This window comes from Patiria miniata, unplaced genomic scaffold (genome assembly GCF_015706575.1).
Source record: "Patiria miniata isolate m_02_andy unplaced genomic scaffold, ASM1570657v1 HiC_scaffold_3, whole genome shotgun sequence".
Classification (NCBI taxonomy): Eukaryota; Metazoa; Echinodermata; class Asteroidea; order Valvatida; family Asterinidae; genus Patiria; species Patiria miniata.
This window is the reverse complement of record NW_024037069.1, coordinates 22,597,261-22,609,969: the sequence shown is the minus strand read 5'-3', so window position 1 is coordinate 22,609,969 and position 12,709 is coordinate 22,597,261. Positions and strand designations below refer to the sequence as shown.

The following is a 12,709-nucleotide window of genomic DNA, read 5'->3' as shown; positions in this document are numbered from 1 at the left end:
CAGCCCCATGCAAGCCAATGATTGGTCAAAATATAGTAACGGTCCTGCGGTAGCTTTTAACAATTGAGCACTGCACATGCGCTCAACCCCCATCACGTGAGACTGACGCTTGCGTACGTAACACAGTTGCTAGGGATGCGTGCGTGCGCGCGCATAAGGAAGTTTTGAAACAACATCGTACAGCAGTGCAGTATACTGAGGATGTTTACGACGAAAGCGTAGATCTACGATTTATTGTCTTTGAACACTTCACCCACCGACATATTTACCTTTCCTAAACCAAGCATCTTTGTAATTCCGGACACAAGGAATGTGTAAACGAGATTTCAGCTTTCTCCATCAGGTAAAGATATGAAAACATTGTTGTAATTTGTTTCGCTACGGCAGCAGTTTCTGTTGAGTTTACGTCGTTATAGCTGTTAAGCTAAAATATGGCCCATGAACATGAACACAAAAAAGTCTGGAAATATCGCCGAAAGAAAGTCACAAAATTGGAGCATTTGAACTGTTTATTTCGTTATAAAGGTATTTATTAATGGGAATAACAGTGTGAGGATCCTCGACTTCGTCTCGGTCCATTAACAGTGGTCACCCCCACACCCGGTCATTATCACGCAGTGAAGACCGGCTCCTCACACTGTTATTCCCTTAGTGTGAAATTAAATTAATGCACATTTTACTGCTAAAATTTTGCTGAGATGTCCCGCATCGGATGACATGTATACAGTCGACTCTTGTTAATACAAACTCGTTCGGACCGAGCCAAATTGTTTGTTATATCAGAATTTTATTATTAAGAGGAACATCAGTCCCATTCATTGTGCACATAAATGCACAGTCGGGACCAAGGCCTTGTGTTTGCTATAGCCAGAATTTGTATGAACAGTGTTTGTACTAACGAGAGTCGACTGTACATGCAAAGTTTCTGTGGTATTCGGAACAGATGACTGATAAACATGAATCGAGCAAGGCCGCAACTATCTGTCAGCGACCCGCTGCGAGTGAGGCCAAAAATATCAGGGTGTGCTACCTGCAGATGTTGGCCTGAACCCATCTCACATCGATCTTGTGCAAAATAATCCCGCGCCTTGGTCTGGTCACTTTCAAAATAAACCCGGCCTGAACTGGTGAATTTCATATGAGAAGCTTATTTGATGTTTGTGGTTATGTTAAAGGGAAAATACAACATTTGCAAACATCAAAAAATAAAACTACCAAATCATTTTGAAATACCTTGCTCGACTGTTATTGAATGACAGTGTAAAGCATCCTGTAAAATCATGGCACCTGGTATACTGTCATTTTCAAGAAAAGTGGCATTTTTGTATCAATTTCCAACGCTGGTCGGCCGACCAGCGTTGGAAAAAACTGGGGTTTTTTTTCAAATACTGGCCCCAATTGACCATCGCACTTGTTTGCAATCGATTACACACCTATGAACGGGTACAAGCCAGCTAGACTGGTTCCCTCACCTTACAATTTCCCAATGTATGTTAACTGCTCTGTTTCTTCTTTTATGGAGTCGGGGAACCAGACTACAGGAAAATGATTGGTTTTCTTGGTTTTTATAGCATTTTCGAACCCAAAACCTCAAAAAAGTCAGTGTAACTATATTTGCTATATATTTCCAACCCCCCAATTCCATCCATTTCTGAAAATTACAGCAAAAGCAAATGATGTATATTCCCTTTAATGTAAAAATGGAGCGAACCTGATTTGCGATTACAGACGGACAGACCTGAAAATAAAGCGAGAGATGGATCCAGCCAAGAAGAAGGAGGCACGGACGCTGAAGGGAAGCATCATGCTGATCGGTGGAAGCAACTCGCCTCATGTTAACGACACAGTAGGTGGAACGATTGAACATTTGGACACATCTTTTTAGGAAAGATGCAGACAAGGCCTTTTAGTTTTTTCTAAAATCCAACGGGAGAAATATAACCGATTAATCGTGGGCAGATTTCTGTCCAGATCTTTGGCAGTGGAACGACATACAAATAATGGATGTTTATGGGTGCAATGGTAAGAATAATTTCATGAGGTGACAGATGGAAAGTTCCATTTGATGAGGCAAAGCCGAGTGGAATTGAACATTCCATCTGTTTTCCAATTTTTTTTTTTTTCAATAGGCCAGTTTCATCTCTGGTCTGGGCTTAGCAAAAAGTCTGTGTGTAGTTGCTCCACGTTATAGGCCGAGTATGGTGGGGTTACATTACGGCTGTTTTTTTCCCCACCCTTCAAACTCAACCTGCTATCAAACTCAACCTGCTATCAAACTCAACCTGCTATCAAACTCAACCTGCTATCAAACTCAACCTGCTATCAAACTCAACCTGCTATCAAACTCAACCTGCTATCAAACTCAACTGCCTTCCTTTTATTAGATTGAGATGAACGGCAGACTAAACCCAGAGAACTCTACATGGATCAAGATTTCAGACTGCGGAGGCATGATCCTTGAAGAGCAACCGGCCAAGCTGTGCGAGTCCTTCCGTCTCTTCCTGCAGGGCCTGGGATACGGTAAGCGGACTAACCGACGCATTGGTGCGCTTTACACTGATAGAGGGCGCTGTTCGAGTGGTTGTCAACCAACTTCATTTTCAGTACTTTTTCCACACATTGTATTATTATCAAAATTTGACCAAACACCTTGGGAAAAAAAGAATAAACTTTATTGCAAAGATAGTTTTATGAGATCTCTGTCATGACTGAAGGAAATTCTGAATGGCTTATTGAGGACAGCGCCCTCTGGAGTGTCTGGCACACAGCGTCAGTCTGATGCATGCGTGGATGTCAGTGTGCTGTGTTTAGTCTGTGTGCATGTTTGACTGTTATGCTTGTCAGAAGTGTTGTGAGTTGCATTAGGTGATGAAACAATGTGATGAAAATTTGGTAAATTTTAGATGTGGGCAGGAGATGATCCAAAAAATATGGGAAAATCTCAATTCTTATTGTAACCAGTGCTCTTGTGTTTTACGTCAATGTCCTATTAATTATTGTAATTTCTCTATGTAAGATGCCGATGGAGATACAAGTTTATAAGAATTCATGCAAAGTGACAAAGCCAGAATAGGGTTTTTATCTGAAGTAACAAAACACATTATGGTTATCTTAACAAGAAATAAATTACACACAGCAGCCACAATGGAAGTCTCCCATTCATACTAAATATTAATCAGTTCAAACTTGTAATTCACCGCAAACATAGCTTTAGATGGAACATCAAAAAAAGGATGGACTCTGTGCAGTACTGTGCCTCCAAAAAAATCAAAACATTGCAAGACTTTAGTGTGTTTTTTTTCATAGTCCACCCACTTTGAAATGACTTCCTCCCCGGGGAACAAACTGTGGATCAGCCCATGAGCAATAGAGGGCGCTATACAACCACTCAATAATATGCACGATGACTGCTTTATTCTGCATGTGCTCATCAAGACCATAGCATCTTGACCTGAGCAGCCAGACGTCTGGGGGCGGTAGTGTTCGAGAGTCTGCCCAATTCTTTTGTCACTGTTGAGCAGATGCTCAGTTGTGCATGAAGTCCATACATGTAGGACACGTTGAGTTTGAAATGAGGGGTTTGAAAAACCAGGGTGTGCATGTGATGTAATCTTACATTGCTTTGTTCATAGGCCACTTAACCCTATCCCCGTAGGAACCATCCTCAATCCTCCAAAATCACGCCGTACTTCTTGAATTTGTTCAGTGGAGGGATGAGCATTGCCTCAATCCTTCAAAATCCTCTAACAATCACTGTTAATAGGTTGAGGCAGTGCCGAGGTTGAGGCAGTGCCGATGACATTCAGAAGCAGTGCGGATGATATCAAGCATAATGCAGGGCTTGATTTTGCATGGCTGAACATGCTGGGTACAGCCTACGAACTCAACACAATTTATCCCCCAAAATCCACCGACACTTCATTGCATTCAGCCTCAATCCTCCAAAATCCTCCAAAACCGCCTGGAGTATTTTGGAGGATTGAGGGTTAGGGTTATTAAGTAGAATGTAATCTATTTGTCAGTGACTCCACCTTGCATGTACAACTTTCCTGTAACATATTGTACGTGACATGTCTGAGTGACTTTAGGCATCAAACTTTTCTATCCATGTTCACCTTTGACTTCTGTTTATGCTCTTTCAATCATCCTCAATATGGAATAGCTGGTGGTGAGTCACTTACTGTAGTTTTCTTTGGAGAAGAGCCTGGCATGAATCAATACTTTGAATGTCCCTTTTCCCTATCTTAGTGCAATTTGTTGACGTTGATTATGAAACAACTAAGTCTCACCTGTGATAACATGTAGATGAGTGGAATAGTTGTAAAGTGTTTGGCTTAATTTATTTTTTCTTTGCTAGCTTGAAAACTAATACTCTCCATCAAAATGACTAAACTACTTGTTTTATTTTGTTTTATTTTGGTCTTTTTTTATTTTTAAATATGGGCCTAAATTTCACTTTTAGTTACGTCATTTGAACTGAAAGCAATTTGGTCCCCGAATATACATGTAGCTGTGATAACCGCCAAACATTTTTGGTCAAGGAGTACAAATGTAAATCATTTCATATTCATTCAAACTTTAGACGGTTTGCCAATTCCTATTGGTCAAGAGCCCATCACATGGGTGGTTTTAAACCGCCGGTAAAGCACCGCTGTGTTCTGTGCCACATCACGCAGTATGTGTCGCGCGTGCAAAAAATTTCCTATAAGGAGATTTTTAACACTCTGTGCCCAAGGCACATACCATAGACATGGAGAGAGGGGTGTTACACAAAACATTAAGTAAAATTGTTGAACAAAATTGTTGAAAATTTATGAATTTTGACATGTTTTGACTTTTTAACCGAGATGTATTCATGAATGTGATTTAGCTCAGGCTATTATCCACGTCCAAGCCTCCAGCTGGTTTTAAACATACTCGTTTAAAACTGGCCAAGCACATATTTCTTTCCTCATTCATAATTGTCATTTCAAATGAATAGATATACATGTATGCAAAGTCACCATGGAGATATGCAAAGTCACCATTTGTGAGTTGTTGATTTCTGTAGTATGAAGTAATATAAGTAAGGCCAAAAAAATATTTCTGCTTCCGATTACATGGCATTCGAAAATAGGGTAGGTTGGTAGGGATTTTTTTTTTGGGGGGGGGCCAATTTTTTTGTGTACAATCATATGGAGGCGTCTGCGTGTAGTCAAGGGTAGAAATTGATGGTTTAATTTGGGTGTTTTTTTCTATTTTTCCCATAGGGTAAGTAGGGAAACCGGAAGCAGAACTATTATTTTTTTGGCCTAACCACCAGTGACGGAATAGTTACAGAGTTCATACGTCATCAGATAATTAGTTAGGGGTCATAGTTTTTGTGCAGTTTCATTGAAGGATAAAGTTGCTTTGAAAAGTGTTTTGTTCATAAATACGTGTCCAGCACTAAAACTCCTTGAAAGAGGCCAGTAAAATCCTGCAAATGCACTGTGTCAGATTATGAATATTTTAATAACATTTCTGTACAAAAAAGCCTTGCACATGTCAGTATATATGTATACAGGAATTGTTCAAGCCCTTCTTTTTTTCAGTGTCATCTTTGTCAGCGTAACTTGATTTTAAGAGGGTTTTTTTGGCCAGTGAGATCTATTGGCCATTTTAGAAATAAAGATGCTAATGAAATGCTAATGAACTATGTTTCCTTTTACAACAGGCATGCAACTTTTACTCGGAACAGCTAATTTCCTCTTTTTTTACTTCCCGTGTGTGAAATTTGAATTTCCTCCTTTTTTGTGACTACCCAGTTGCATGCCTGTTACAAACGGTAATTGCCATGCACAGATAACCTTCCGTGCGTTGAGATAGCATAGTTGCATTGTGTTTGTTACCCCCATGTACTAATCCCTTGCTTGGTTTGCAGTATTGAAGCTTCGGAGCTTGAGGCCAGCTCACAGCGCTGAGAGCTCGGACCTGCGAGTGACCAACAAGCCAAAGGCGGCGCCCTCACCTGTCTTTGTTTAGGAAACCCTCGGGTTATCTTTTCATTTTGGACGGGAGTCCCTGTTACACATAAGGCTTGTACAACCACATGTAGCAAGCTAAAATCCAAAACTTGGCCCAGCAAATTTCAATTTTTTTTTCAATATTCTGGTTTCATGCTACATGTATATCCGTCACTTTTTGTCACATTTGGTGACAGTTGAAGTTGGATTTGGGTGAGCTGAATGAATGATGTTTTAATCCTACATGTAGCTTTTGGATCATGTTGGATAGAGAAGGAATTCTAAGCAAAAAATTTGAGACAGGTGTATATTTGATGAATGAATAATAGGATGAACAATATATTGACATTTATGTAATTCCTGTTACATGGAGCACTGTAAGTGCCAATTTTCCACAGTAGTCCCCCCCCCCCCCCCCCATAGATGGAATTCAGACATGTTAACATTTAGCATATATGCACATTTACAGCTCAAACATGTTTACAATATAGTATGCCTGGTGAATCAAAGAGTAGGTTCATAGTTCATTATATGAAATTATCATCAGTGTGTGATTTAATCATCTGTACATCCTTGTGAAAATATACCAAATTAGACAACGCGGGTGTATGTATAGAAAAGTAAAAATTGTGAAGTTTTCCACAATGTTCCATCCTGATGAATGTAATACAAATATGATGTGTGCATTTGAATGGCTCATAAAAATCCAAATTTATGGTGTTTTTTTTTTGTGATCAGTCTTTATTAAGTCTTGAAAAGTTAATTTTTTTTCTCAGTTTGGTGCGACAGCTGATAAAAGTCAACTTGTTGCAAAGTAGTTTTTGTCACCGTAGAAATAGTAATTCAATAGTAGATTCAATAATGTACATGTATTCCTAAATGATTCAAGTCATTATTTTTCCGTGTATTTTACCAAATATGAATTTCCTTATAGCCTAATTGCCATTAAATGATCAAGCTGAGCTCTTTCTTTAACAAAATAAAATTTAAAGAGTAGAGATAAAATTATATAGATCACCAGTGATATTGTTCCTTGTACATAAATATATTACGGTGTCACAGTAATGTATTTTTTGTGTGCTTTTGTTATGATTGACCAATCGCATAACAAGTGTAATTATGGTACACATACACAAACAAGAATATTTATCTTATTGTACAATTTTTCAGATGAAAACCAAGTTTTATATACTAATTTATGGAACTTTTGTTGTTTCTGCTCTGTGTTTCAAAAATGTCTTCCTTTCAAATTGATTGCTATTGCATCTGTGATTTTTCCATGATTGAAAATTCATTTAGATGGACGAAAATGAAAAATAATGGGGTATAACCAAAAATATTTCACTTGTATCTGTTTTGTATTCACCATCAAGACTTATCAACTTTAATTTTTTAGTAATTACTATAACTAGGATGGAATTTAATATTCATGGGCATTTAGTATTGAGAGTTTATAGGAATCTAGATTAAAATCAACATTATTCCCGTAGTTTTTATTGAGAGTAATTTGAATTTTTCGAAAGTCGACAAGATACCTGGTAATCTCAGTTGATCATCCATTGGAAGTTTATGTTCGATGTAAAATGGGACCAGCTATGTTAAATAGCGCCACCACTTGTTACATTGGTTATTGTTATGCCCATTGTTATGTCCATGTACTTAGCAACACTTGTGTATCTGATCATGCAAATTCATTTTTTTTTTGTAGTCAGCATTACAACTTGCTGACATCTGGATTGTATTTCTTTAAATGGGAAATATGTTGTCATTTAGGAAAGTATGCATGATATTCCAGCTGATGACCATTATATGATTTTTGTTTGTTCTTGATAATTATGAAAAATAATATATATATGATTTGTTTATTTTGACATTTTGTTTCTCGGCATTGCTTGTCGTGATTTCGTTTTATTGCATGTTGTTTTGTGTTCCGTGTTACACTGCAATAAGTGTCTGCATGCGCATGCCTTGTCCCAGAAGAATGTGTCTTGGTACGAAAACGGTGCTATGACGTGTGATTTTGTACAGTGCTGTGTGTGACAAAACCATTATGTAAGTATATATGTATACGTATAAAAGCCTTAACTTCCTAACTGTATTGTTTGTCTAAAAAAATTTAAAGGAGGGATTTGTTGACATTTGTAGATGGTTGTGGTTTCTTTAGGATAGCCGAAGGCCAAATCAATCTAGAAAACTTTTCCTGAAGTCATTTTCAAACTATGATTAACAGATGCCTTATGAGTTAGGCTATATAGCTTTGAAGAAACACACACAGGGAGACTTTCTGAGTTGATACAGATTTGGCACAATTTGAGTAGGGCTGGGGTTGGGTGGAGCGGGTCCCTTCCTTTCTCAAACCCTACATTAGGGCCTCTAGGGTAAAGCCTACAGCAATAAGGCCTTATCCTAAGTCAACTGTATTGAAACGAAACTTGATTATATGCAATATGTAAACAAAGTTCAAACAACATAAGGTGAAAACTGCTGTACTAAATTTAGGGCAATCATCAGTTTAATATTTAATGAAAATGCATGTAAAAAGGCACAGAAAAATTAATTCCCCCATCCCATTTTCCCATTCTCTTTCCAAGCCCCGCCCTCCTTGGTCATGCATAATCATGAACAGAAGTGTTTATTGTTACCTTATACCGATTTCATTTACCGCTTTGTTTTCCCCTCCCCCTTTTGTCTCCTCAACCCCCATACAGTTCTCAAACTCGGAATTGTAAAGCAATAATCTGCCTGCTGGCCACGCCCTACCCACCTGCTGGCCACGCCCTACCCCTCCGCTTGCTCCTTCTGCCTATGGTATGTTCCTTGGCCAAAGTGACGTACGTATAAGCATGTACAAAAGCAAGTCGGTGATTAACTAGCTGGCAGTGTGTTGACGTCATCGAGTACGTATAAGCTTTTTAAGCCCGTTTCCCAAACATCGGCTTCGTTCTGATTCAGCTTCGTCTAGTCTGTGGCCCTGCAATGATTTTCAGGTCTTTAAAGCTTCAACCACGTGGAGAGACTCGAGGCAAATAAGGTTGCACACCCGAGCTCTCCAAAACATTAATGTTCTTTTCTCCTAACAACTTTTCAATTTGTGGGTTTTGTTTTGACGAAAAAAACTACTCAGATTCTGATTTTGGGTGCTGCAATGTGGATCCGTGCTGCAACCCTCTGAAAACCGTGCTTCAATTTTGCGTACAAAATTAATTAACCCGCCCTGCAATAGCCGAATTATTATGTTGCAGCCAATAATTGGAATTTTGTGAAGAAATAATTCAATAACTAAACGTCGGTGGATTTTTTTGCGTTCGATGTCTTATTCAAAAGTAAATAACTTTTATATTGCTAGGGGAGCAATTCAAAAACATCTATTTATCGAGATTAAACTCCAAAATAGCACGGGGAATGCATGCTTATAAGCTACATAATAAGAATGCTTATTGCAGAACCATGGACACAGCAGACTAGCGCCGACATTAATCAGTGGCCTTAAAATAATGGAACCCGAGTTGGAATGAAGCCTGGGCATGGGAACGGTAAAAATTTACTTACTGATGTGCAGTGGGGTAACCGTGACATTTATATGAGGCGTGCTGTGGTCTGCTTCGTCTCTGATTGGTCACGCGGATTAATAGTAAATCAGTCATGCTGTGATACGGTCTGCTTAATATTCATATATTTTCGACCAATCCGAACGAAGCAAAAGTGTTCTCTGTGGTATATGTTGTATTATATTACACATAGAAACAAAATGGTCACCCTGCACGGTTTCATAATTATGCAAGGTCACACAAATCTGTAACATACTTGATGGGATGACATAAAAAAAAATTGTATTTTTTCGATTATAAAGGAGATGGGAATATTAGATTTGTATTCGCATACAAAAGCTATCTTGGAGGTGTTTTTGTTTATCATGTTAATTCAATAATTGACAATGAAATCGTAATATGTCTAATAACCATGGGCGTCAATCGGTGGGTGACGGGGGTGGGGAGACATGTCTCTCCCCCCCCCCCCCCCATGCACTTTGCAGAGTGAGGGGGTATCATATCGTTTGTCCCCCCCCCCCCTTCCCCCCCCCTTTCGTCCACGAATAAAACTTGCAGCCTACATTTGATTCCAGTAGCTCAGAATAGCTGATTCACAGTCTCCAAACTCGAAATTGATGTTTAAATTATGATCTTGTGCTAAAAACAAATTGGTTAAAGTGATCAGAAATTGCCTCAGTTCGCACCACAGAGCGTCTATACAATCGAAACAAATTTCGGGGCCCCGAACCCCACGCCGTTAGGGCTTCGCGTTTCGCACTCGCATTAGTTCTGATCAAGGTATGTTTCCCCTCCCCCCCCCTCCTCAGTTTTGAGAAGCGATTGACGACCTTGAATAACACTCAGCCCTGTGGATCAAAGGCAGGATACACCTCCAAAATGGCTGCCGGGTCTGAAGCACATTACACGGGTTTGAAGCACGGGAAAAGAGAGAACAATGACGGAGTTTCTGTCCGTGGTATTTTAAAAAAAAATTGGAGGAGCGTGTTTTTGTAGAGAATTAACTCATCATTTCACTTACAAAAGTTAAATTAATCGATGAATGTTCATAGGCCTACATTTACAAACTAAATTGTACGCGCCAAAATCTATTTCTTTTCTGATTTAATCCTTATTTATTAAGCATGAGCATCCAACTGCTCTCATCCAATTAATGTGTGACTGGGTAGCGGAGGGCAATATTGAAGAGACTTGCTCCCCCCCAAAAAAACATTATGTGGCTACAGATACGATAACTAACCCTTTGAAAACAAGTGTCTTAAGTGAAAATAAACACCACGTATTTCTTAATTTCCCTATATTTCCCATTATTGTTGAACAAGTACACACGATTTAAGATTTGGAAAAATTTGGGGCTTTATTTTACGGATTTGCAAATTGTGCATGGAAATGCCACCCAACCGTATAGACCTAATCTACGGAGCTCTTGAGGTGCCATCCAATATGTTGAAATCCTGAGATAAATTTTATCACGGGATGACGACATCTTGCACGTATTAGATGTCAACATCTCGAGTTAATATATCACAGAATTACGACATGGTAAAACAAGAATGTCGACATCCTGAAATAATTTATCAATGGATATCGACATCTTTAGAGTAGGGTGTCGACAACCTGGGAAGATTTATCACGGGATGACGACTTCCTAAAAGTTACATTGCTTTCTCACCACTGCACTCCACTAAAGGATGTCGACATTTGACTTTTAGGATGTCTTCATCCTGGAAGTAATTATCTCAGGATGTAAACATCCTAGTTTTAAGATGTGATCATCTCTTGATAAATTATTATCTCAGAATGTCGACATTTTAAGAGTAAGATGTTGTCATCCCAGCATCTTGGATGGCAGGATCTCAACAACTTGGATGGCACCTCTAGAGCTCCGTAGTTATCAGTGACAGAGATTTAATATGGTGTTTCCATTTTATGACTCGAACCACGCGATCAAATGCGGGTGTATATAATTATATATCGATGTTCAATAAATACGCATGAGATGTGAAAATGAAGTAATATCGCAACGGACTTTTCTTGTGAATGTTTCTGTCTTTAACCTACACAGCGGCATTAACATCTATTAGATGTTAATGCCATTTTTGATGAACATTTTGCATAGTGTGGTTGAGGCTTCCGTACCCCCATTGATAGTGAACACGATAATGATAGCTTAGTGAAAAGAGAGGGGGGGGGGGGGGGGGGGGAGTGGTTCGCTTGACCACTAGTAACAGGCCCCTATTGACCAATCAGAGCACGCCACTCTGTACACACACGGAGGCCCCCTTCAATGGCGCCTATCTGACCAATAGCTGGCACAACGCCTTCAAGATGACGCGGTACTCGTCAGCGGTACTCGTCAGTGAAATCGAAAGAAAAAAATATCATTATCGTATATCATTGTTGTAAATTAAGACAAAGGCCTATTTAGGGACGGATCCAGGAATTTTTGCGGGGGTGGGCGTCATTGCCCGTCAGATGCTGTTTATGTCCCAGTGGCGTAAGAGGTTCAGTTTTGCGGGGGGGGGGGGGTTCGTGCAAAGGGCACTCCATGAGTGCTGAAATGTAAGAAGTTTTTTTTTCGTAAAATCACAAAGTAATGGGGAAGGGCTGGAACCATCTACCAATGGGGGCGCTGTTCAAATCGGACGATCATGCACACTATCGGACAATAGTGCGCATCATGCACACTATATTATACCCCCAAGCTGGCTACGCCTCGGAGTCCGATTGTTTCGAACAACCGGACATATAATTAGCCTATCAGTATATTTGTCATATTTTGGGGGTTTTTGGCGGGGGGGGGGGGGAGGGGCAGGGACAGGGGGCTGGATCTGCACCTGGGGGTGCACCAATTTTTCAAGGGGGCATTGAAGGCAAATGATATGTATTTTTTTTCAATTCAAGATTTCAAATGGCTGGGGGACCCGGGGCACGGACATCCAAGGGGGGGGGGGCGGCCCCCCCCCCCCCCGTAGTTACGCTATTGTGTATATACGCGTAATATAAGATATTTTGTCAGACGTTCATGCGCTGATGAAATTCCAATCGTAGTCTGTCAACAAGTCGGACACTTTGCTAGGAGATTCGAAATACGGACTGAAGAATGCGCGTGGGTAAACTTTACTCGTGGAATTTCGGTTGGTAGCCACGACCAGTTTACTCAACAAGTACAGATTT

At 39.8% G+C, this 12,709-nt stretch overlaps 1 protein-coding gene across 3 annotated transcripts in view; it reads left to right on the top strand.

Moving 5' to 3' along the window:
* The window catches only part of LOC119738835 (protein NDRG3-like), a 35,392-nt gene extending 25,416 nt beyond the window's left edge, over nt 1-9,976 (top strand). For 2 of the 3 annotated variants that reach the window (XM_038213800.1, XM_038213801.1), the window contains exons 10-12: nt 1,729-1,846; nt 2,385-2,520; nt 5,903-6,342. In XM_038213800.1, coding sequence (XP_038069728.1) covers nt 1,729-1,846; nt 2,385-2,520; nt 5,903-6,003 — 355 coding nt within the window. In that variant the 3' untranslated portion in view covers nt 6,004-6,342. Of the gene's footprint in view, nt 1-1,728; nt 1,847-2,384; nt 2,521-5,902; nt 6,343-8,692 lie in introns of those variants that run through there. The other variant, XM_038213802.1, reaches the window with a different exon arrangement.
* The last annotated feature ends 2,733 nt before the right edge of the window (nt 9,977-12,709 follow it).